At 52.2% G+C, this 25,459-nt stretch overlaps 2 protein-coding genes and 1 long non-coding RNA gene across 5 annotated transcripts; 1 reads left to right on the plus strand and 2 right to left on the minus strand.

Annotated features, from left to right (window-relative positions):
• Positions 1 to 3,573: 3,573 nt before the first annotated feature.
• LOC141995123 (uncharacterized) lies at positions 3,574 to 8,041 on the minus strand. The gene is made up of 3 exons (XR_012641263.1): positions 7,918 to 8,041; positions 5,359 to 5,427; positions 3,574 to 4,154 (listed from the first exon to the last, which is right to left on the minus strand). It is a non-coding gene; the product is annotated as an uncharacterized LOC141995123 (long non-coding RNA).
• A 6,244-nt stretch (positions 8,042 to 14,285) lies between these two features.
• On the minus strand, positions 14,286 to 23,117 carry UBL7 (ubiquitin like 7). 2 transcript variants are annotated; one of them, XM_074965987.1, is made up of 11 exons: positions 22,960 to 23,117; positions 22,191 to 22,435; positions 21,544 to 21,663; positions 20,866 to 20,948; positions 20,618 to 20,702; positions 19,796 to 19,853; positions 17,914 to 18,047; positions 16,944 to 16,993; positions 15,650 to 15,817; positions 15,253 to 15,375; positions 14,286 to 14,869 (listed from the first exon to the last, which is right to left on the minus strand). In XM_074965987.1, exons 2-11 carry the CDS (start codon positions 22,372 to 22,374, stop codon positions 14,732 to 14,734), a joined length of 1,143 nt encoding a protein of 380 aa, XP_074822088.1. In that variant the 5' UTR covers positions 22,375 to 22,435; positions 22,960 to 23,117; the 3' UTR covers positions 14,286 to 14,731. The 2 variants fall into 2 exon arrangements, with proteins under 2 accessions (XP_074822088.1, XP_074822089.1); XM_074965988.1 differs by having other exon boundaries at positions 22,877 to 22,960.
• Positions 23,118 to 23,204: 87 nt separating this feature from the next.
• Positions 23,205 to 25,256, plus strand: LOC141995119 (actin, cytoplasmic type 5-like). Of its 2 annotated transcripts, none has more exons than XM_074965989.1 (2): positions 23,205 to 23,333; positions 23,689 to 25,253. In XM_074965989.1, exon 2 carries the CDS (start codon positions 23,700 to 23,702, stop codon positions 24,828 to 24,830), a length of 1,131 nt encoding a protein of 376 aa, XP_074822090.1. In that variant the 5' UTR covers positions 23,205 to 23,333; positions 23,689 to 23,699; the 3' UTR covers positions 24,831 to 25,253. The 2 variants fall into 2 exon arrangements, with proteins under 2 accessions (XP_074822090.1, XP_074822091.1); XM_074965990.1 differs by having other exon boundaries at positions 23,232 to 23,340; positions 23,689 to 25,256.
• The last annotated feature ends 203 nt before the right edge of the window (positions 25,257 to 25,459 follow it).

A 25,459-nucleotide genomic window follows, 5' to 3' on the forward strand; every position in this document is an offset into this window, starting at 1 on the left:
ATGGTACAATATGACTGCTAGCAATCCGTATTGCCTGCCTGCTCACCATTAGACGGTTCAATACGACTGACTGCAGGACTAAAGAGAATGACCTGGTCAAGTCACCAAAAATTTAGTCCCTGCGCCCATGTCTGCCCAGGCGCTCCCAGCCGACGTGGCCAGGAGCACCTCGGACATGACGAGGACGGCTATCAGTCATACTGCACCGTCTGCTGCCAGAAGGCAATGGGTTGCTGCTACTGTGTAGCAATGCCGTACCGCGTCTGCCAGCACCCAGGAGACATACGGTGACGGTTACCTGAGCGGGCTCCATGCTTGCGGTGGTATGGCGTCCGCACAGGTAACTCAGGAAAAAAGGCGCGAAACGATTGTCTGCCCTTGCTTTCACGGAGGGAGGGAGGGAGGGAAGGTGGGACTGACGATATGTACCCAGAACCACCCGCGACAATGTTTCAGCCCCATCAGGCATTGGGATCTCAACCCAGAATTCCAATGGGCAGCGGAGACTGCGGGAACTGTGGGATAGCTACCCACAGTGCAACGCTCTGGAAGTCGACTCTAGCCTCGGTACTGTGGAAGCACTCCGCCGAGTTAATGCACTTAATGCACTTCTGTGGGGACACACACACTCCAATATATAAAACCGATTTCTAAAAAACCGACTTCTATAAATTCGACCTTATTCCGTAGTGTAGACATACCCTTATTCTCTTAACTCCAGACTTAGAAATAATACATGCAAACAAACAGGATGAACACACTCAGTAGATTATCAGCTTTGTAATGATACCTTACAAGAGACCTTTTGCATAAAGCATATTCCAGTTACATCATATTCACATTCATAAGCATATTTTCATAAAGCATAGAGTGCAACGTCACACCCTCCTCCTGAACTTAATGCCAGAGACTTGGACACTGTCCATGCGGGAGGTAGTACATATAAAATACCTGTTTGTCTTTGGTCACACCCCTTCCCACAGGGACCTGCCTTGAGCCCTGGGGCTACCGGAACTGGCCTCGACCATCCCTGCCCCTGATGGCCTATTTTCCACTGCTAGAGAGGAATTAAAGAGAGACTCTCCTATTTCCCCAGCAGCACATGTAACTTCATCCTCCCTCTGGGGCTTTCAGCACAAGATTCCTTCCTGCTGCTAACAAACCCCGGGACATTTTCTGCCACATCAAAAAAATCATTCCCAAGTAGAAATGGTGCAAAATGGTGTGCCACTGCTGCAACAGTTAGTTCATGCTTCTGGGTCTCAATTTGTGCTCGTCTCTGGGCCTCAATTTCTTTGCCTTTAAGTCCAGGGTTTGCTGGTGGGCAGCCTTTTCTTTTTCCAGGGCAGCTTTTTGTGCTTCAATTTGAGCCTGTTTCTAGGCCTCAAGTTCTTTGTCTTTTAACTCCATGGCTCTTTCGTGAGCAGCTTTCTCCCTAGCAATTTGCACATCAGTTTCCATTTGTCTTAATTGCATCTATCTTTTATGTTCATTTGCCTTCTCAGCAATCTGCAACCTGTGCAGTTCTAGCTTCTTCTGAGCTTTACTCTTACTCATTTTGCTAAGTTTTGGCCTCTATTTCCCTTACCCGAAATAAGCAAACAGAAAATAACAAACCCATAACTCCTTTGTCTGTTCTCCAGGCACTACACTTAAAACACACTTAAAATCATTACCAGTGTCTCCAAACAATATATTCTGTTCAACTACGCCACTGTGATGGGTTCAATCACAGAGACCCACTTGGGACTGTCATCTGATGCGCTGAAATTACCCCTGAGCCAGTATTCCATGCCAGCTTGGAACTCCAGAACCCTGCTTTGTTGAGACAGATACGCTAACCTGCTGCAACACAGACTCGGGGTCTGAGCCACGCCCCCAAAGCTGCAGACTTTAACCAAAAACAGCTCAGCAAGTTACCTCTTCAGCACCCAGACACCCAGTAGGATCCAAACCCCAAATAAATCCATTTTACTCTGTATAAAGCTTATACAGGGTAAACTCATAAATTGTCCGCCCTCTATAACACTGTTAGAGAGATATTCAGAGCTGTTTGCCCCCACAGGTATTAATCACTTACTCTGGGTTTATTAATAAAAAAAAGTGATTTTATTAAGTAGGATTTAAATCAGTGGTTCTCAAACTTTTGTACTGGTGACCCCTTTCACATAGCAAGCCTCTGAGTGAGATCCCCCTTATAAATTAAAAACACATTTTTATATATTTACCACCATTATAAATGCTGGCAGAAAAGCAGGGTTTGGGGTGGAGACTGACAGCTTACGACCCCCCATGTAATAACCTCATGAACCCCTAAGGGGTCCTGACCCCCAGTTTGAGAACCCCGATTTAAGTGGTTTCAAGTAATAACAGACAGAACAAAATAAGTCACCAAGCAAAATAAAGCAAAAACACGCAAGTCTAAGCCTAATACATTAAGAAACTGATTACAGGTAATATCTCACCCTCAGAGATGTTCCAATAAAAAAGTACATCATATTCACATTCATAAGCATATTTTCATAAAGCATATGGAGCGCACTGTCACACAGTCAACAACCAACAACGTATAGCACTAAACCCAGGCAGCCACACTGCCCCCTGTACCAATCCTGCAGGGAGCTGACTCTGTGCCCGATGCTGGCTCCTACCTGCAGCCCAATCTCTGGCAGGGCTAGGGAGGGAAAAAGGCAGATCCTGACTAAGCCACTCTGGGGCCACCGTATCCCCCATCGCTGTGGCTTCAGGGGCTCAGACACTAATACACTGAGTTTAAAGGGGCAGGAGAACCTCTCCCCGCAGTAACGGGCCCTTCTGTAGTTGCACGGTGGCCAAGCGGATCGGGCATCAGTTGACTCCCACAGGGATCTCCAGCTGCATCATGAGCTCCCCTCACTCCAGCATAGGGGGCTCATCTAGGGGCAGGATCCCAGCCCAAAGGGCCCTTGATCCAGCTGGCGATGGCTGATCCTGTGCCCCTGCCCCAGGCTGGAAACCCATCACCCAGAGCAGCACTTGCCTCTGCCCGCTCTCTCCACCCCAAGTAGTTTTCAGCCAAACCCATTGCTCGCCTCATAGTCCCCTGATACACGGCCCCACTCAGCCCAGAGGAGCTGGGAGATGCAGACATGGGTTGGTCCCCCTTCTTCGCTCCCCTCTGCAGTGAGGAAGAGAGGTCCCTTGCTTTATTCCTCCTCTCCTGACATTTTCAGGGGAGAGACACCTTAAATGGCCCCTTCCCATCCTGGCTCTTTGGCTTGCTACCAGACTGCCTGCCCTACCCCTGATCTGGGCATCACAGGGTCACAGCTGGCTCTTGGGAGGCAGCCAATCTCCCCAGTGATCCCCAGGGACTGGTCCCATCCCCCATCCTGCTTTTCTAGTGGGGTTCAGTGTGGCAGGCCAGCCACCCCAACCCCTCAGCACCCTTGGGCATGGATTCCATGCCCCCATCCCATTGCGCAGCAGTGGGACCAGGACCAGCCCCCTCTCAACCTGCCCTGGGGCTCCTAGAAAGTGTTATGCTTACAGAAACTTATGGAATCTTTTTTAGGGGACAAAGCAATACGCCGCGTTTATTTAAAATGTCAATAGATATTAAAATCATCATATGCTCACATTCTTACACACACACACCCACCCCGCAAAAGGTACTGCAGCTGGTGTTCTAGTTACCAGCCTTATCGTTGCTCGAGTCAATCTAGAGGCCAGCTAGACAGAACACGAGTGGGAGCTGGGCCTCTGTCGGACGCATATACCAATGCTCCGTTGCTTTTGCAGAACCAGCCCAAAGCCTCCTGGCTCTCACCCCTCTTTTATAGGAGTTGATTCTTATGTTAGTCTATGGATCCTGCGGTGTCATGCTGTAATCATTTATCATCAAAACTGGTTGTCTTCAGTTCATTCTCCATCTCCTTATCTTGTGCTTTGTTCTTGATTTAGGGCAGATGCCTTTGTACTTTCGGGCTGTTAATCTGCATTTCTTCGGCCATCAGGACAAGCTGATACTGGCGACTTCTTCTCTTTACTCCCTTTTTTGCAATTAGGCCCATCTGTTGCTGGCATCCTTTCTCTTAGTTGCTTACATACCACACCAATCTCATTCCCACAAGGAACAGCATGTTCACAAATTTCAGAGTAACAGCCGTGTTAGTCTGTATTTGCAAAAAGAAAAGGAGTACTTGTGGCACCTTAGAGACTAACCAATTTATTTGAGCATGAGCTTTCATGAGCTACAGCTCACTTCATCGGATGCATACTGTGGAAAACCTGGATTTGTGCTGGAAATGGCCCAACTTGATGATCACTTTAGATAAGCTATTACCAGCAGGAGAGTGGGGTGGGAGGAGGTATCGTTTCATGGTGTCTGTGTATATAATGTCTTCTGCAATTTCCACAGTATGCATCCGATGAAGTGAGCTGTAGCTCACGAAAGCTCATGCTCAAATAAATTGGTTAGTCTCTAAGGTGCCACAAGTACTGCTTTTCATGTTCACAAAGAATAGCAAAACAATATTAAAAGCAGGCCTCTACTCTAGAAAAATAAGGCTAAATAAAATAATCCTACTGTTACTAATCTAGCTTCCACAACATTCTAACAAAACAAATCCAAAGAACAATTTAGTATTTCAGATTTATAGTAAAACAATTCCATCAGTTGAACTTTAGCTCACAAAAGCACCAGCCCAGCCCTGTCCTGCCTCAGGGAGTTGCAAACAGGCCCCGGGTCCCACTGCCAGCGGGTCTCAGACTGAGCCAGGAGGGACAAGGGCAGCAGGCAGAGCCCAGCTGGGGAGGCTGCATTAGCTCAGCTCACTGCTTTGCCATCCAGCACCAGCCCCCCAGGACACTGCCTCCTCCCCCCAACTGTCTTGTCCTGTCCCTTGGGGAGCCCAACATAGCCCAAGCCCTGAGATGGTCCCTCAGCAGCAGGGCCCAGTGGGGAGGCTTCCCGTATGTGGCAGTATGGGTAACCCCCCACTTGTCCCCTGGAGTGACATGGCTTCTAGCTCGGGAGCACATACCCAGCCCTGACGCCTGGGGGATGGGCCCCCGCACCAGTTCTGCTGAGGGCTCCCCATGGCGTGTGCTCTTGGGGCCTGGGCAAGACACCAGGAGGGAAAACCCAGAGCTCAGCCCTGGAACGTCCCAGCCAGGACCCCCCAGTCCCACTGAGACACACATCATGGGGCCCCCACTCCCTGCTGATGGGTTCACCCAGTTCCCAGCCCCCACCCGCCTCATCCCCGGTCCCTGCTACACAGACTGCCCCATTCTCACCCCTCCCCACCCCGCCCAGCTCCCGAAGCACCACCCCAAACATCTCAATCAAGGGGTAAAGCCAGAAGCAGCTCCTACCTGGGCCCCTGAGGCACCAAATCACCAGATCCCTCTGCTCCTTCTGGTGGGCAAGGCAGGCACCTTCGGCTGGGGACAACACCAGGGATGGGCCAAGCCACATGGCGAGAAGGGGGCAGACCCCACACTCACCCCCTCATCCCAGACCCAACTCACCCCCAGGCAGGGTTACCCACCTCCCCACGGAGTGAGAGCTAACCCACTGCCAGCCCTCCTGCGACCCCGCCCCCAGCCCCTCTGCCCCCTGGGGTGTCACACCCCATCCCAACTCCACCCTCCACATGAAGCCCCAAAATAAACCACCGGGCTCCCCTCCACCACACAGAATGAGCTTGAAGCGGCTCCCATCTCCAGTGTGGAGCCTCAGGGTCCGAATGATTGTGGGGAAGCCCCTCCCCTGTCCCCACATACAGGCCTTTCTGCAGGAACACACAAACCCAGTGCGATCAGAACCAGGCCCAATGGGGCCACAAGGGGGTAGCACCCAGGTAAGTGGGATCAGAACCAGGCCCACTGTTTTTATGAACTGGCAGCATGTGGAATCCATTCCCATCCCAGTGCCAAAGCCAGGGCACCCCTCACCCAACCAGGACACTTGTCCAGTGTGCCCCACGGAACCTCCCCAATTCCCTCCCCTGGCCCAGACCACCCAGCCTGATGGAAAAGCAGCAAGTGACGGCTCCTACCTGTCGCTGGCCCAAGAGCCAGGAGGCTCTGCAGGACAGATGAGAGAAGGGTCACCCAGGAGAAAGGGGGGTGTGGAGAAATAGGCTGAGCCACTGATATAATTTGAGGACTGAATGAACCCCACCCTCCAACACACTGGGGCTCCATGGGGGTGGGGCACTGCAGTCCCCATGTGCAGCCAAGATCCCTCTTTGTGGAGAGGGCATTCAGACTCCCTCCCACAGTTCATGAGCCCTGTTACCCCCTCCCCCAGGCCTACCCCATGTGCACCCCCCCTGCCTCACACACATGTCAGATGCAGCATCAGCCTCTGGGGCCACTTCCTCGCGACTCTCGCCCCATCCCGCTTCAGCAGTCAGTTCAGGTACTTTCAATGGGAAAATCCCCTCTCAATGCAGCAGATAGTTTGTCAGGGGATTTCCCCTAATCCGCCTCATTATTCAGGATTCCCCCCACATACACACCCACAAAATACCCCCAGCACAGGACTCCAGGGTCTGGGACACCCGGTGCCCTCACCAGTTCATGGCTGTTGGGAATGTGGGGTAGGTGCCTCCTGGGCTAGAACCAGCAAACCCAGGGCTGCTGAGAGCTCCCTTGGGCCTCTGCCTTCTCCCTACCGCTGAGCAGGGTCCCAGTTAGCGTGGCCTCCAGCCAGCGGGGGAGAAGCACCTTGGAGGAGCCAGCCCAGCTGCAGGGAGCCAACGGGAGGTGGGGGTGGAAAATGGGGGACCTGACCCCCCTCCATAATAGAAGTAGCCACCACCCCAGGGTGCAGAGGGAGAGAAGGGAAGGATCCAGCCTGTTCCGTTTATGAACAGAGGCAGTCTCAGCCCGTCCCTCCTGCTCCAGGGAGGGGTGAGCAAGGAAGCCCCATGGGGTGAGGAAGAGACCCCCTGAGACCAACTGGAATATTTGTGTGTCCCCCGCCCCAGAACCAGCCCAAACTCCCCATCGCCTTAGAGACGCTAGGGAGCTAAAGCCAGAAGTGGCTCCTACTTGGCCCACTAGGGGATGACCTGGTCCCACTGCTGCCTCCTTCAGGCAGGGCTTGGGGCGCAAAGTGGGGGGTAGATACTTCTCATGAAGAGAGAAAGACCCCAAACCTTCCTGGGAACACCTGCCAACATCCATTCATCCCCAGGGCCAGCCTGATAATCCCCTGGAAGATCCTGCTGTCCATGAGTGGAGAACGACCCTGCGATGCCCAGATCAGGGTGGAGCAGGCAGAAGGGTAACACAGCTGGAAGGAGCCAGGGAACCCTAAGGGAGGGGGCCCAGATGGTGACCATGTGTCCTGATTTTGGGCAAGAAACCTGCTATTTGACTGTATGTTCCTCTCTCCGCCAGGCTGTTTGTTGAGGGGACTGATTCCATCCATGTCCTGCATAGACCCCAAATGGAAAAATTCCCATCCCAGTGTTAGATCCAGTGTCCCCCACCCAGCCAGGCGGCTCCTACCTCTAATGCTGGCCTGAGTGTCTGGGGCTGGAGTCTCCCCCTTCCAGAGTATCTACAGGAGATGGATGGAAGACCCTGGGATGATTTGGCAACTCACAAGCCTGCCCACAGCCTGAACCCACAAGGGCTACTTCCCCCCACCACCTGGGTACCTCCTGGGGGGGATTACCCCACCCATACCCAGGTTGCGTTTCTGAGGGGTGCTCCCACCACAGCCCCTCCTGGTAGGTGCTACCCACCCCCATCCAAGGTCTCTCCTTGGGGATTGCCCCAACCCTTGCCCATATTCTTATTAGATTTGGGGACAATGGCCACCCCAAAGAGGGAAGTCTCCCACCCCGGACCCAAATGCATTTCTCCCCATTCCCCTCCCCTCCCCTCCCCTCCCCATCCCTGCTGGTTGGTGCTGACCTTCAGAAATGGTCCCTGCTGCAGATCTGGAGAGAAGGTCCTGGAGGGACTCCATCCCACTGCTGCTCCTGCTGCTGACCAGAGCAGCTGGCCCAAACAATGCACTTCCAGCCCATGGCAGCGGAGAGGATTCTGGGATGGGACAGCCAGGTGCCATCAAAGATTACAAGGGGACAAGAGACATCATGACCTGGGGCCCAGCTGGAGGGACCGGGAAGTCCCTGGGCCCTGTTGCATGTGACATTTATGGAGTATTTGATGCTAGAGACCAGCATTGATTAAAGCACTCATTTCCCCAGACAGAAGGGGATCCAGCAACAATCCCTCTGCCATGGCCTCCTGGAGCTGCTCAAGGCAGCTTTGTAGACCCTCAAAGCCAGGTCTGCTGGAGTGCTGTGACCGCAACACGGCCTTGGATTTCCCAGCTGGAGAAGGGCCCCATGTCCAGCCCCTCACCAATAGGGTGTTGGGGGTGTGTGGGTGTAGGAAGAGGATCCTGCTGTTCCCCTTGGGAAGCAGCCAGGGCCTGATCCTGATGCCCTGTTGTTCCCTCCCAGAATCACCAACCCCAAGTGTTCAAAACTGCCAAGTCAGGCCCAGAATGTCACAAGATTGACAAACTGCCCTCATGGCCTTGGTGACTGGTCTGTGCCCGGATTCCTTCCGCTGAGGGAGTAGCTCTCCACTACCAGCCTTGCCTGTTCTGTGAGCAGCACCACCTTGAGGGGGAGCCTTGCAGGGGCTCTGTTCTTAGCTAGCCTCCAGAGAACACAAGAAAGCGCCTTTGCAGGTACATATGCACCGGTGCGGACATTACTTAACCTCCACTTAAGCATCTCTCAGCAGCACTGCAGCCTGTCCAGCTCACGTAGAGCCTTGGACACTGTACGACAGGGGTAGTCAATAGGCAGACCGTGGGCCAAATCCAGACCACCAGACACTTTTGAATAGACCCCAAAATCTTTATTTACTTATTATCATTATCATTGTTGTTTGATTATGTTCTTTGAAGTATGGACCTTGACCAAGAAATTTGGACTGTGACAAAAAAAAAAAAATTGACTACCCCTGCTGAAGGACCTGGCCAAGATCAAGAAACTGGGGCTGGGAATCACCATAACAGTCTATGTGGGATAGACAGAGGCTCAGCTAAATCCCTTTGCTTCCCCCGACTCCTGGCAGAACACCCACATGGAGAACCCTCTGTGAGAGGCCGCTGCTGCTGGCCCACATCTGCCTTTGCCAGCTGACCCATCCAATCCCACTGCAGGCAGAAGGGAGCATGAGTCCTGACTAGTGCTCAAGGCATGTCATGATAAAGTGATCCACATGTTTGCACTCAAGTCCTGATGCCAGTAGGGAAATGCAGAGCCAGCGGGGACTTCAAATGGCTCCAGTGTCTCAGCAGTGAAGCCAAACCCCTTCTATGGCAGGCTGCAGTAGAAGGGAAGGAACCAGGGATCTCTCAGGAGACAGTGGGAGGAAAACGTCTCAGCCTCTTACTAATAGGGGACCTTCCTGTTTTACATCAGAAATCAGGTCTCGGGACTGAAATGTTGGATTTCAGATTCACTCCAATAAGCCACAAAAAGCAGAAGCAACATGGTTTCTGCATGCTGCCGGAAACATGACTTTTTCTTGTGATCGATCAGGAGAACACAGGAGTGGCCACACTGCATCAGATTGATTGTCCATCTAGCCCAGTATCTGGTCTTCTGACAGTGGCCAGTGCTAAGTGCTTCAGAGGGATTGAACAGACCACGCAATTTTTCAAGAGATCTATCACGTTATCCAGTCCCTGTTTCTAGCACTAAAAGGTTTAGGGACACCCAGAGCATGGAGTGTGATGGGGGAAGGGGGGGGGCGCGCTCTACTCAGCACCGGGATGGCATCTCCACTTAGCTGCTTTGGGAAATGGCTCGCAAGGTTGATGCCTCTTCCTGCAGTTGCATCCTGTCCCTTTGCCTCTCTCTCTGTTTGCAGCCCCTGTCTCACTCCAGGAGCTGCTGCAGGCTCTCTGTGAAGTAGCCCTCCAGCCAGGTCACTAAGAAGTTCCCCTTCTGGGGTAGGCTTTCAAAGTCTCTTCCGTCCACGTGGCATCAGGCAGTCCTCATGGCCCCTGATCCTGGCACTCCAACAGGGCCCAGACAGTCTTCCTGTTCACAGCCCCCAAACAGTGCCACTCTGCAGTGGTTGGAGTTGGAACCCAGACCTGCCCTGTACTCTGGGTTCCACTCCAGGGTCCTCTAGTGAACGGCTAGGGTCTGCATCTCCATCACCTTACTGCTCTCACCCCAGCCCAGACACCTTCCTACCAGGCTTCTTCTCCCTTACCCCAGGAGGAGAACTGCAGGCTTTTTTCCTGCTGCTTGCCAGCCTCCTGGCTTTGCAGAAGCCCCACCTGTCCCATCACAGGTGATCCTTCATCTAATTAGCTTCCTCCAGCTTCAATCTCCCCCCATTTGCAGCCTAATTGGCTGATTGGGCCCACATGGACTAAATCAGCTCTCTCGGGGCTAGTGAGGGGAGTATGCCCCATCACATGGGGTTGCATCCCTGCCCATCTTGGCTAAGAGCCATTGATGGACCTATTCTCCAGGAACTGATCTAATTCTTTTTTGAGCCCAGCTGTACTTTTGGCCTTCACAACATCCCCTGGCAATGAGTTCTGCAGTTGACTGTGCATTGTGTGAAGAAGTACTTCCTTCTGTTTGTTTTAAAGCTGCCGCCTGTTAATTTCATAAGGTGACCCCTGATTCTTGTGTTACGTGAAGGGGTAAATAATACTTCCTTGTTCACTTTCTCCACACCACTCATGAGTCCATAGAGCTCTATCACATCCCCCCTTAGCTGTCTCCTTTCCGAGCTGAACAGTCCCGTTTTAATCTCCTCTCCTCTGGAAGCTGTTCCATCCCCCTCACCATTTTTGATGCCCTTCTCTGCACTTTTTCTAATTCCAATCTCTCTTTTTTTGAGATGGGGCAGCCAGGACTGCAGGTAGCAGTCATGCTGTGGGCATCAAGGTGAGGCCGGTTGCTCCTGCACTGCCTCTGGCAGGTCCCAGCGTCATGCAGGAAGCGGATGAGGCCAGGGACAGTTGGAGTCATAAATTGATGGGGGCGGGTGGTGGAAGGAAGCTACTGTGACAGCGAAGCAAGGATGTTCACATCTCCATTCTGCTCTGTTTGCAACATCACCCTCTCCAAATCCCCTTCTTGTCACCGAGTGACGTGTCCTTGGCGGGGGAGGCCAGCCACGCCGTGGGATGTTCCTAACCAGCAAGATGAAATGGAGGGGGGTGGATAACAGCCAGACAACATCACAGGGAAGCTGCCCAAGAATAGGCACTCAGCCCTGCCCTTCCAAGAAAGACAAGGTCAGTGAGGGGCGGCCCTAGTATGCAGTGGTGGTGGAAAGGATAGCCAGAGATAATGAGGGTGCCAGGGCAGCTTTGGAGACCAGAATGGAAACAGCTGCTACCAACTGATAACACACCCAAGGGCCACTTCCCTCTCCCTGCCCCCATCAGCATCACTCTGTGGGAGGGCAGTCAGAAACTTAACCAGTCAGATTCACTTTGATGTCAAAAATGGGAAGTCCCTGGTGAAACATGCTTACAGCGAGACACCCTGAGGTAACCCCATACCACAGAATTAACTGAAGAGCTGCGAGCACCAACTGAAATTGTATGATCAAATGAACACGTTTCAAAAATCCTATGAGCAAGCCAGCCCATGCTAGGGCAGGTAAGTCTATGAACATTTGACTAGCACGTAACTCAGCCCATTGGAGATCATGTGCCAAACCTCAACGTAGGAGGAAATGTAGGGAGCAGCACATGTAAAAATATACTGTTCAGCACCCTTTAACACAGAAGTATGTAACAGGAAGTAAAGCAGGTGACTGCATCATCCAAGAAGAGCAAGAAGTGATAGGAGCTTGGAGATTAGTCACTGGAAAGACCTGACTTGGGCACATGCACCTTTAATAAGAGCAAAAAAAATTCAACCAAAACTAGCATGAACAGGGAGAGAGCTAGCTGGAAAGTAGCTATGGTCAATGACTGAGGAGGGTTGGTAGACAGCAAATTAGAGACACGCTTGGGATTTTTGCAGCCACTGGGATTCTGTGCGGTTCCCGTGCAGCCACAACACTGTAGAGCAACGGTTCTCAGACTTTTGTACCTTTCACACAGCAAGCCTCTGAGTGCGATCCCCCTTATACATTAACAACACTTTTTTATATATTTAACACCATTATAGATGCTGGAGGCAAAGTGGGGTTTGGGGTGGAGGCTGACAGCTCGTGACCCCCGCTGTAATAATGTCCCGACCCCCTTTTGTAGAGAAAGGAAGGTGGCGCCAAGTCCCTCTTGGTGTCACTGGCGATACCATATCTGGAACGATCACAGATCACATGCAGTTCTCGGAACCAAGATGATGTCAACAAACCAGAGGGAGTTCAGAGAAAAGTAACACAAACCAGTGATGAGAAACTGACTTGGAAACACTGATCACTTGATGATTGCCTGTTCTGTTCATTTCCTCTGAAGCACCTGGCATTGGCCACTGTTGGAAGACAGGCTACTGGGCTAGATGGACCTTTGGTCTGACCCAGTATGGCCGTCCTTATATTCTAACATTCTTTCAAAACAAAATTGAGATTACCTCCATGGTGACTAAGGGACATAGCATTCTATCTACACCTATATGAGGGGTTAAAAGCCACATAGAGGAATTAGATTAATAGATTTAAAGGCTAGAAAGGATGATTATGATCATCCACTCTGACTTCCTGTCTGACAGAGGCCAGAAGAATTTCACCCAGTTAGGGCAGTAACCAGACAGGATAAATCAAGTATTTGTACATCCCCATCCAATGGCCAATGCTGAGATCACCTAGGTTGCATTTCAAGGGAAGTGATGCGACCCCTACCCCCAAGACATCTAATAAACTAGAATGGATTAAAAGCAGTGGGCAACAGATTGCCCTGTGCCAAGTAATCCAGGATTTGCCTTTGTGTGATGGACAAAACCATGTTAATATTTGCAGAGCACTTTAAAAAAGTGAAGTAGGCACGCATTAAGGTCTCAGCAGGGGCCTTGGAAGCAGGAGATTTGAGCTCTACCAGGGACTCCCCATGGGTACACATCAGTGAAGGCCATATGTTCAAGTATCTACTTATTTTGGGGGCCCATCTTGAGATACCTAGGGCCTGATTTTCAGGGGTCCTAAGGCCAGAACCATGAAGTTATTTAGGCTGCTAACTTCCATTGAAATCAGTGGACATTAGGAGCCTAAAGACCCTTGGGGATCTGGGCCAAAGCATCCACAATGGCCATTGACTTCACTTACTAAGAAATTCAGTGAATTGACTATGAAAGTCATCTCCAAATTGTTCTCCAGTTGGGCAACCAAAACCAGGTGCCACTCCTGAAAACACTGGCCTGGGCTTTTCTCCCTCCTATGAGAACAGGGATATTTTCCTTCCTCCAGGAGCTCTGTCAAAGGCTTTGAGGTCCTTGGATTACTGGCTTATCTGAAGTGCAACTCCGATGTGATGTGCCTTTACTGCCACCCTGTGGTGGCTGCGTGTTCCTGTGAATTTCTCAAATTCCAAACTGGTTCCCCACAGCTGATGGGGGCAGGTCTCAGCTGAAGAGGGAATCTCATGCTGTAGAGTACTGAGTCTCTCCTTAATACAGATGCCTGTACAACCCCACCTGCTAAGGAGGCCTAAAACTCGTATTCACGCAAGACAAAGACCCACATTTCCAGAAATGACCTGTAATGCAAGGTGCTCAGCAGCTGTGGCATCTTTCTCTCTGCGCTTGCATGTCCCTTGCATGTTTTGGTGGGGTGGAATATGGCAGCCACTACAATGACACTAGCACCAAGTTAAGAGGAGGAAGAGCGTAGCCCTGGAAAGCAAAGAGAGAACTTTTGGTGGGCAGAATGGAATTATTCCTCCTGCATTTTAGCCAGTTCCTGTCCTTCCCTGCTTTCACCTACTTCCTGGGGATTATGTGAGGATCAATGAGTGGTTGCAAAGGGTGTTGCAGATGAGAAGTGGGATGTAAATGCTACATGTTATGAGGAATCCGCTCCCCCCCTTTAATGCACACAAATGATCATCTTGGAACATTTCAGTCAAGAGACAGTGCCGCTGACATTGCCCAGGGACATTGGTTCAGCATGGACTCCGGGGGAAGAGCACCCCCGGCTGCATTATCGGCAGTACTTCCTCCAGCAGCTAAGGTTATTCTTGGAGGCCTCACACCCAACAACCACTCAGGCTAGCTCTGAAATCTACCGGATCACAACTCCAATGACAGACAAGTGGAGAGGTTCAGCTTTATTAGACTCAAACACTGACGAACTAAAACAGACTGAGGCGTTCTAGGGTGGCAGGAATTGAAGTGCAAGCAGGAGAGGGAGCTGGCAGATGCCTCGTGGTAGCAGCTGTGGCTTTGCAGCATCTCCTGGTTCAGGGGGCTGTTGCTCTTTCCCTGTGGCTGTACAGAAATCCAGTGGTCTTGCCTATGGTGGTTATAGCCCAGAGGACTGCAGTAGAAAGAACCTCTCTGAGTGCTGACACAGAGTTCCCATCCCAGCATAGTGCATCATCTCCTCTGCCATCAACTGTGTCCCGACAAGATAGGGGAGAGACCCCTACACTGCCCAGAGCAAGAGAGATGCTCAGTTCTGTCAAAGTGTTTCAGGGCTGAGGTGGGGATTGGAGACAGGAACTTCACAATTGTCCTAACCTAGCAGCATCTCTGAAACATGCTACTCTGCCCTCACTCAGAGGGGGTTAGGGTGCCCCGCCTGCAAATATCAACTCCAGGGCAGCCTGAATGTCCCCTCCGGTGGCCTGGAGGGCTCGGAGGCTCAGGTCATCGTCATGTATGCCCATGTCCCGCAGCTGCTGCAGCTGCGGCTGCCACTGGCTCTGTAGAGAGAGAACAGACAGCTAAGGGGATCTGTCAGTACCCAAGTAATGATGGTTATTCCCCACCCTCCTCCATGGTCTCCAGTGCTGCAGCATTTCCCTACTGCATTTCTATGCCTCTGTCACCTTGGGATCTAAGCACCTCCTGCTGGGAGCAACCCCACGGTCCTGCCCCATACCCTCCACCTCCAGTGCTTCTGCATCATTCCCTACAGCACCTCCTGCTGGGAGCTCCAGCCAGCCACTGAACCACCTTTGGATACTGAGTGGCCTGCAACGCGGGGCTTCAAGTGAAAGACTTTCCTGTCCTGTGATAGCTGCTGGAGTCAGGGTAGAGAGAGGTGGGTCACAGAGCCCTGAAATGACCAGACTGAGTTACTGACCTGCATGGCGGGCTGCCCAGATGCCTGCAGGGCATGCTGCAAGGCCTGGCTGAAGAGATCGTTGGTGATGGGAGTTCCTGATTGGACACTGGAGGACATCGGAGAGGTGCCCGATGAGTGACCCTGGAAGACAGGAGACAGTGCTAGTGGGATCCACACACAGCTGTAATGTTAACTGGCCACCATAGTGACCTTCAGGGCAATGCCTCCTCCACAAGGGTCTCCCCAACCCCACATTCTCCCTCCTGGGGTCTGTACAGAGGAGACTCCTGCCATAATGGGCTAGCCCAGTTCCAGGTCCCAGGGCCGTTAGCTGGGACTGGCTCTCGGCAGTCAGTACCTCGCTGCAGTTTGTGACCTGAGAGAGGGGTTCCCTGATGCTGTGCTGTTACCCTACCTGGGTGCCAGGGGTAGGAGTGTGTGAGCTGCTCTCAGGCGTGCTGGCCAGGGCCAGCGCAGTTGCCAGTTCACTCTGTGTGATTGGCCGGGGTCCGGCAGCCCCAGTGTAGCCAAGCGATGCTGGGCGGGACCCAGAAGTGCTGCTGGAAGGTGTGGACCTTGTGCTCTGCCGGGATGGAAGAAAACCCATGACTTAGCGTCTATGTCACAAAGAAACTCAAGGCGCGCTCAGGATTCCAGGAGGTCACCATCAGAACCACCTTTAGAACTAGCATTGCACAACTCGGCCTGCCAGCTCCCCTGTCTTTCAACGTTAACCTTCGCAGTCACCAGGCTAAGAACTCCCAGTATTAATCACAGCTGTTATGGAGACACTGGAAGCCCTGTAGAGATGCAGCGATGGAAGATCATGCTGCAGCGGTGTCAGTAATTTCAAACAAACAATGTGACAGAGACCCAGAGTTCAGAGGTGGCTGGGGCCATGAGCAGTCTGGGCCATCTAGTGATCATGGGGCCATCTAGTGATCATTGCTGGCAAATTGAAGGGAGACAAAGAGAAAACATAGGGTTGTGGGTCAGGGGAGTTGGCTTTGATCCGACACTTGCAGTTACTGGATGTATTATACGGAGGGAATGATTGACTAGCCAATATCAGGTTCCCCAGTGGTTCTGTCAATGGGCCATGGGTTGGGACATCGCCTCAGCCTAATGATCCCTGTCAGGCAGGGTGTCCCTCCCCACCCATTCTGAATATTCAAACAATCATACCCACCAAGACCTTGTCCCTCTGCAAAGAAACCTGCAGCGCTGCCCTGAAGCAGAAGTACTTGCATCACCCACTCTTCACATCCAGGCAAGGTGCTGCACCGCTCCTATGCTATTTGGTGCTGGCATTCAGGGAAGCACCATTCCCTGAGCTGGCCCGACTGATTTCTTACTACGTGAGCCTAACTAAGTACCTTTGTGGCTCTTCTCGCTGTAGTATCTGAGCACCTCACAATCATTAATACCTTGAGCTTCACAATAGTCTGGGGGAGTTGGACAGAATTTTTATCCCTAGATAATACAAATGTGGAAACTGAGGCACTGGGAGAATAAGCGACTTGCTCAAAGTCACACAGGAGGCTGTGGCAGAGCCAAGGACTGAACCTGGGTCTCTCAAACCCTAATCCAGTGCTTTGACTGCAAGACCACCCTGTCCAGGGTGCAGCTCCAGGTTCTCTGATTTTACTGTGCCTCTAAATGCAACCGTTCCCCAAACCCAGACCCCTCACCTGCCCCACTAACATTACCTGATGAAAATCATCTTCATCATCAGAGAGACCTTCAAACAAAAAGCCACCTGGCCAGAGAAGAGAACACATTCAAGTGGAAAAAAGCTCCCAAACCGCAGACAACGCAAAATCTCAGCTCCCATTTACCCTCCCAGCAGAGACTGTTAGATCGCCCATGCCTTCAGAGAGGTCAAATCAGCTGATAGACAACACTCAGCCTCCAAGGGAAAGACACTTCACGGGCTGCGTTTTATAAGGATTGCCCACTCACCATTAAAATGCAGTCACCTTTGGGGTGGAATGCAGCAGACATTAATGTGCCTACAGCACTAGATGGAGGACTGAAAAATAACTTCTCCTAGTGAAAGTACTGAGGGAATTTAGGGAAGCAGCATAGTTACCCAAATTAGAATACAGCCAGGACAACGGAGCAAACACCTCTTCTCATGCAAACAGACTATGGGATCTTTAAAATTCACAAGTGTTTTATGGCTCCTTGGAAAAGGCACAGCCTTCAGCAGCACAGGGCCAGGACCGCTACATGGGACCCTGGTTTAGTTCTGATCCAGAGGAAAGAGTGCTACCTATGAATCACCAGCATCCTAGGTTTTCCTTGGAGGTTTCCCACCCAAGTGGTGAAGAGGCTCCGTCCCACTTAGGATCTGACAAGACCTACAGCAGCTGAAGGGGTCATGGTTGCAGGCCTAACACACCCAGCAACTTATTTATTGCACTCTAATTGGAAGATTCCGCGAGTTCTACTTAGTGCTGCATATGTCAGAGGAGAAGGAAAATCCCTCTCTCTCTCTCTGCCCTAAAGATTACCTCCCAGAACAGATGCACGTTACCAACTCAACAAACCAGGCCTCCTGCTCCACCTGCCCCTGGAAGGCTCAGGGTCAGTCACGGCCTGGATTAGTCTGTAGATCCCGCAGTTCATCTACCCCATGTGAACACACAGCTGGATGCTTCACACAGGCAAACTGACCTGGCATGTCCCTGTAGGAGCTGGAGGGCATGCTGCGCGAGGAGGTCTCCGGAGTTGGGAGAGGCGTGCTGCCCGCCACCGAGTGCAGAACCAGGATGATGGCGTTCACCAGAGCAGGGTGAGCTGGGATGAGCCTGGGCAGAGACAAAACAAGAAACCTGGAGGTGGCACCAGAGGAAGGGAAGGGAGGCCACCACAGCACCCGGAGCAGCAATTTCAGGCTTCCCAGTGGGCTATGCTTCACCACCATCTCCGATCCCGGCTCTGGCAGCCAGATGATGTAACCTCTCCAGTCCACCTGGTCTAGTAATAATCCTGCCACCAGCCCAGGAGTCATGCTCCAACTTCTTTTTTTTAAGTGGATTTGATGCTAGTGAAAGATGGCACGTTTGACATCCCCAAAGGCTGGAGTCCTCTTTTTATCCACTGAACAGGTACAGCATAGGTCACAGCAGTTCCAGCTCCCCTGGCTGATGTATCTCATGATACAGAAGGACGATCTCTAGGTGAAGGAAGTGCCCTCCCCTTGGCCCACTCAATCCTACACACTCTGCTGAGTTGGCCAACAAGAGGGGCCAGTTCGATCCCATTTTGGCAATGCGTTTCTGATCAGGGTTGCCGACCCTCCCGGACTAGCCAGGAGTCGAATGGAATCGGCATCAATCTCCTAGTGACTATTGAAAGCAATCTGGGAGATTTTAATAGGCTGCTAAAAGTCCGCATCGGCATTGCAGCAGGGCTAAGGCAGGCTTCCTACTTGCCCTGGCTTCATGTGGCTCCCGGAAGCGGCCGGCATGTCTGGCTTCTAGGCGCTGCGGTGACCAGAGGGTCTCTGCACGCTGCCACCGCCCCGAGCTCCAACTCTGCTGGGAACCACAGCCAATGGGAACTACAGGGGTGGTGCCTGCAGGCGGGGGCAGTGCAGGGAGCCACCTGGCTACCCCTGAGTCTAGCAACAGAATGGACATGCCAGTCGCTTCCAGGAGGCACCCAAGGTAAGCGCCGTCCAGCCAGAACCAGCACCACTCACCCCCTCCCACACCCCAACCCCCTGCCCCAACCCCCTGCCGCACCCAAACTCCCTCCCAGAGCCCACACCCCCTCCTGCACCCCAACCCTCTGCCCAAGCCCATAGCTCCCTCCTGCACTCCAAATCCCTCAGCCCCAGCCCAGAGCCCCCTCCTGCACCCCAAACCTCTCATCCCTAGACCCACCTCAAACCCTGCACCCCCAGCTGGAGCCCTCACCCCCTCCCGCACCCCAACTCCCTGCCCCAGCCCTCAGAAAGTGAGTGAGGGTGTGGGAGAGCGAGTGATGGAGTGAGCAGGGGCAGGGCCTTAGAGAAGGGAAGGGGAAGGGGAAGGGGCGTGGTCTCAGGGAACAAGCCAGGGAAGGGTGTTCAGTTTTGTGCGATTAGAAAGTTGGCTACCCTATTTCTGATGCAGGCTGCCCACTGGGACCAAAAACGAGATTCCCCACCTCAACTTGCACAGGGCACTGAGCAACAATCAGATGGTCACAATTGTCAGCCACAACCAACAAAGACTGGATTTGAACTCAGGAAGCAGAGATGAAAGTTCCTGCATTGAAGTACAAATCTCTTGAGCCATCCCTCCTGGTAAAGTGCAGCAGGGGCAGCTCTCTGACAGACACCCCACCTCAGTCTTTTCTCAGACTACTATTACTAAGAGAGAGGGGTTGGAAGCAGGGAAGGGAAAGCCTTCGACCCAGCCTACGCCAATGGAATGGCATGTCCGCACCGGTAGTTGAGAACTGGAGTAACCCTCTCCTCTCACCTAAAGAAAAACAGACTGTGCAATTGTACAAACAGGCATTGCGTGGTGTGGTGGCTTGGACCCAGCACCGGCCATTCGAAACTTACGTGTCCAGCATGTTTGGGTCAGCAAAGACAGAGAAAAGATCTTTGTCTTGTAAGACACCTGAAAGAGACCAGGAAACGTACTGAATCAGGGACAGGAAACAAAAGGCGCATCTGTCAAATGTGACCCAAAACACAAGCAAAAGTCACTCAGTTCCTGGAACAGCTTTACTCCTTGGGCAGTGGAGCAATGTGTACTCCAGACGATATCTCTCCACTGTTATTCTCTTGTAAGGTTTCCACCTCTTTCCTACAAGGCTCTGCATCATGACCATCAGCTCCCAAGCACAAGGACCATGTGTTGAGTCAACAACGGTTGCTCCTGAGCATCATACAATATTTCCGCTCTTCAGAGCTATCTGCTCTTCTGGGCTCAGGGCCATGAGAAGCAATAACTCAGAGTCCTACTAGAATCTGCACATGGCCATGCAGAGATGCTGCTAGCTCACTAGGCCAGGTGGGCCTGGATTAGAGTTAATTAATCCTTTGTGGCACTTGGAAAGGGCAAGTGCAAAGCAGATGCATTTATTACACACCTCCCTCCCTCCACTTCCTTATGGCCCAGTCCTGCTCCAGCTGAAGTGAGTGTCCTTCGATCACTGCCCTGTCGAGTGTAGCTACCAACAGCAGATAGCACTAGTAAAATCTGACTCCCGGACAGATTCAGACCTCTCCATCTCAAAGGTGGAGAGTCTCTGCAGAAACTGCCTTTTCCTGTTCTTCCTGGAGCCTGACGCTCCCTCTCCCACGTGAGGAATTAATAGGTTCCATAGACCACCCCTATTTACTATGTCCTTTACACTGTCTGGCCACATCTGAACTCACCCAGAGCAACAGGGTCGCTGCTGAGGCCAGGGGTAGCTACGATGATCTGATCCAGTGATTCCTTGTTCCCCAGCATCTTGAAGACCTACCAAAGAAATCAAAACAGATCAGCAACGCCACATAACGAGGCCAGTCTAAAACTGGGGTAGCCCAATTAAACTGTTATTGGGGCTCTCCATCCCTCTCCTTTGTTCAGTCACACATGGTGGATGACTCACATTTAGGGGTGAAGAATAAGCCACACTCACTGCGTCTCTGTATGCAGGACTGCTATGAAGGGCGGTGTGCAGGACCCGGAACTCTCGCACTGCAGCCACTTTATCCACAGGTTCTAGGGGAGACGTTCAGAAAGGGATGGGAAGAAGAATCAAGAGCTTTTATTGGTCAGTTTCATTCTGCCTGTCCTTTATGTTATCCGTTTCCTCACTGCCAAGAAAGCCAAACCCAGTCTGACAGAGCAGTGTGTGTGCGGGGGAAGAATCTAAAGACCTTTGCGCTAGCATTCCCAACTCTGCAATCCCAGTGCCACTGCTTTAATTTACCTGGTCTGATGCTGACCACAGAACACTCCAAAAGCAAAATAAAGATGGATCAAAATGAGCGGGGATCTGATTTTGGTCCTCAACAGCACCAGTGTAATTGACTGGAACTCAGCTAAGGGGCTCTTTCTCCATGTATCATGGGGCTCCTTCCACAGTTCCCATGTCAGCGTGAAACAGACACAGAGAGCTCCCCTTCGACATTGGAGGTTTCACAGAAGACACCAGATCAATCTCAAGGAATTCACCTCCTTCCACTATACCTCTGTCCCTGAAAACTACAGGCAAGTAGGAGTATGTGTCCCCATCTCAACCCCAAGAGATCAGCACCACACATACACACACTTAAGAGTTCCAGAGGGTTAACCCAGGCATCCTCTCTCTCACCTGGTTTCTGATCCGGCTCGGGCCATGACTTCCGCAGGACATGAACAGTTGAGCCTGACTGGATGCCATAAAAGTCAAGGGTTTGGTCATCCTTCAGCTTGCGGCCACAGTAGATCAGATCTGAGAGAGAGAAAGCACAGCTCTGTAACAGAGGGTATTCCTGTGGGAAGGTCTATTACTTGGCCTTTATAGGATAAGTACATTTCCAGGCATGCTATCAGCCTGCCACATGATGTAGCTATTTAAGTGGCAACTCCTAAATATTCAGCGGCATAAACACTTGTACATTTAAATTCCAGGGGACCTTGAAGCGTAGGACACAAGTCTGGCTGTGCATCCTCTCACAGAACTATACGGTTTAAAAGAACTGCCCCAACCCCACAGAGTTCTAGTGGTGTCAGACACAAAGTATATCTCATAGCAGAAATAGGTGTCTACTAGCCTGCCTTGTTAGAAGGATTTGTTAAAAGCAAACCTGGAAAATAGGGATGGCTAAAGTCTCCATAATAACTAACATTATACACAGCAACACTGGAAGCAAAGAAGCTATATCCAATTGAAACTGCTGTATGTAATTACCCAACTGAAATTTGACCATGATCCCAGGCTTGACTAGGCCCAACCCTGCAGTAAAAGCAGTAACTCACCAATAAGTTCTGGGTCTGGGACTGACTCCTGCAGCTTTCCAGTGATAAGCTGCTTCAGGTAGGAGATGCTGCACCCACCCAAAGGACACTCTCCAAGCTCAGTCTCTGGTAGCCGCAGGATGGATTTGGGGGCCAATGGCTGATCTGCCAGCTTCACTGCAATATGCCACTCTGACAAAGACATTGTAACTGTGTCATCAAGAGGAACTGAGCCTCAGAAACCCAGTTCTGAGCTCCAGGAGAGGCTGTGAAGGGAACAAAACAAACCAACATGAGACGCTCCCAGCAAGACTTTGATTCAGCTGGCCACATAACTGGAATGGATCTACACTAGGCTATCCCCTGTCCCTAGCTCTGGGTGGGGATATATACATTAAGTCCCTGCCCTAGTCACCAACACCGAAGGGCGGGCCTATGTCCTGGTCCCAATCCCTGATAGAGCGGAGAGGAGCTCCTCTGCCAGGCCGTACCACAGAGCCCAGCTCGGCGAGTGGACAGGTTCTAGGCGAGGCCTTTCCTGGTCCCCAGCCCGGGTTAGGGGTGGGGTCTATGGTAAGCCTTGCCCGGGTATCCAGGTCCGAGTGCCGGAGACCCCAGCGCCGGGAGACGGAGCCACACCAGGCCGAACCCTAGTGCCCAGCCCAGGGGCGAGAGGGACCTAGGGAACGGATCGATGCTGATCTAACCCTGCCCCGAGGCGGGAGTCAACGCCAGGCCAGGCCAGGCCAGCCCCCGCAGTGGCCACGGCGAAGGGCTCCACAACCCCCACCTGATGATGTTTACAGTCACTGGAGCACCATCCCCGAAACAGGAAGTGCCGGCGGGATCCACGCGCCGCATGCTGGGAATTGTAGTTGACGAGACGAGACCAGCCATTGCTTAGCTCCCCGAGCGCCTACAGCTCCCAGCGTGCGGCTCGGACTCCCTGCCGCAAAGTCTGCTGGGAACAAGACTGGTCCGGCCAGCGACGTTCTGATAGGTAGATGGGAAGGTGGGGAGGGGCGGGTTATCATCACAGTAGCCAATGGGCGTCCGGGACCGGAGGCGGGTTTCCGATTCCGGTGGGGATAAAGCTGCGCGCGTGGTGCCTGCGGAAGGAGACACAGGCTACCGCGGTTTCCGGACGTGACTGAGCTGCTGGAGGTAACGGGTGGGTCGGTCTCTGTGTCCCGAGGGCGGGGCCGGCGGCTTTGGGATCCCGCTGGGAGGGGGCTGGCCGCTCCGGGCTGGGGTCACGCACGCTCGCCCGCCCTCGTCTCCACTGGGAGCCGCTGAGTCCGCGGGCCTAGTGAGGGGGCGGGGCGAGGAGGCAGCGCCGGGCTGGGCCTGCCCTGTGGGGGGTGGGAGCTCCGTAGGCTGAGCCCTGCTGCACCCACATCCCGGTCCAGACAACAGCAGCGTCCCCCTGCCGTAGGGCGCAGGGGGGAGGAAGCCGATCGCGTCTCCTTGAAAGCTTCCATGCACCTAACGGAGTCTGTGCTCCTACTGTCTCTCTCAGATTAAATCAAAATGGCCGATGAAGAAATCGCCGCCCTCGTTGTTGACAATGGCTCCGGGATGTGCAAAGCTGGCTTTGCTGGGGATGATGCTCCTCGAGCCGTGTTCCCTTCCATCGTGGGACGCCCCAGGCACCAGGGTGTCATGGTGGGCATGGGGCAGAAGGACAGCTATGTGGGCGATGAGGCTCAGAGCAAGAGAGGCATCCTCACCCTGAAGTATCCCATTGAGCATGGCATTGTCACCAACTGGGATGACATGGAGAAGATCTGGCACCACACTTTCTACAATGAGCTGCGGGTTGCCCCTGAGGAGCACCCTGTCCTGCTCACTGAAGCCCCCCTGAATCCCAAGGCCAACCGAGAGAAGATGACACAGATCATGTTTGAGACCTTCAACACTCCAGCTATGTATGTGGCTATCCAGGCAGTGCTGTCCCTGTATGCCTCTGGGCGTACCACTGGTATCGTCATGGACTCTGGGGATGGGGTCACCCACACAGTGCCAATCTACGAGGGGTACGCCCTGCCCCATGCCATCCTTCGTCTGGACTTGGCTGGCCGTGACCTGACCGACTACCTTATGAAGATCCTGACCGAGAGAGGCTACAGCTTCACCACCACGGCCGAAAGGGAAATTGTGCGTGACATCAAGGAGAAGCTCTGCTACGTCGCCCTGGACTTCGAGCAGGAGATGGCCACAGCCGCTTCATCTTCCTCCCTGGAGAAGAGCTATGAGCTCCCTGATGGCCAGGTGATCACTATTGGGAATGAAAGGTTCCGGTGCCCAGAGGCCATCTTACAGCCCTCCTTCCTGGGGATGGAGTCCTGTGGCATTCACGAGACCACTTTCAACTCCATCATGAAGTGTGATGTAGATATCCGAAAGGACCTCTATGCTAACACGGTGCTCTCTGGCGGAAGCACCATGTATCCTGGCATCGCTGACAGAATGCAGAAGGAGATCACGGCCCTGGCACCCAGCACGATGAAAATCAAGATCATTGCCCCACCGGAGCGTAAATATTCCGTCTGGATTGGTGGCTCCATCCTGGCTTCTCTCTCCACCTTCCAGCAGATGTGGATCAGCAAGCAGGAATATGATGAGTCTGGCCCATCCATTGTCCATCGTAAATGCTTCTAAAGAGGGTCTCAGCAGGTGTGCTCAGCCTCTGCTGATGGGGTTACTCACAGTAATTGTCAGGGCAAATGTATTTACCAAATTGAGTAGTTGCTTGTAAACTTTGCCCTTGAAAAGCCTTTCATGTTGGACCAATATTGTTTGATTTACTCACCACCTCTTATGTTTAACTTGACTATTCCTTTGATGTACTGTGTAGTAACTATACCCCGTGCATCTTAAGCTCTGTTACAGGTTGCACATGTGACGAAGGTTACAGTTAACCTACAGTATTAGTGGAGAGAGCTACCTGTTAGGCTTTAGTTTTCCTGTGGCTGACTAGTGACCCTTTACTTTTTTCCCCTTTAGCTATAAATTTCCTGGGGCTGGAGACTAGACTAAGGGTGGTTGACATTGATGTAATGGGATCTCAGAAGTAGATTTGTAACTAACCCTAAAGGTGATAACTGTAATGTCACTGACCGCTCCTTGTATAAGGCAAACTAATAAACTTCTGTGGTTTAAAATTTAAAATGTGTTGTACAATTACTTCAGGGTAGCTGGGTTGATCAGTATGGAAAAGCTAATAGAAATGCATGTTCCATAGTAATTTGCATAATTAAATTGCAAGGCTATACTGCAGCCTACCAGAT

The sequence above is a fragment of the Natator depressus genome, chromosome 10, assembly GCF_965152275.1.
Source record: "Natator depressus isolate rNatDep1 chromosome 10, rNatDep2.hap1, whole genome shotgun sequence".
In the NCBI taxonomy this organism is placed as follows: Eukaryota; Metazoa; Chordata; order Testudines; family Cheloniidae; genus Natator; species Natator depressus.

What these genes read in the sequence shown, in the direction of transcription:
- LOC141995119 (XM_074965989.1), top strand. Translation starts at nt 23,700, where the DNA reads ATGGCCGATGAAGAAATCGCCGCCCTCGTTGTTGACAATGGCTCCGGG.
- UBL7 (XM_074965987.1), bottom strand. Translation starts at nt 22,374, where the DNA reads ATGTCTTTGTCAGAGTGGCATATTGCAGTGAAGCTGGCAGATCAGCCA. An exon ending in ATGAAGATGATTTTCATCAG is followed by an intron (nt 15,818 to 16,943) that starts GTAATGTTAGTG and finishes CCATCCCGGCAG; the next exon opens with AGCACAAGGTCCACACCTTC. An exon ending in CTCCTACCCCTGGCACCCAG is followed by an intron (nt 15,376 to 15,649) that starts GTAGGGTAACAG and finishes CCTGTCTTCCAG; the next exon opens with GGTCACTCATCGGGCACCTC.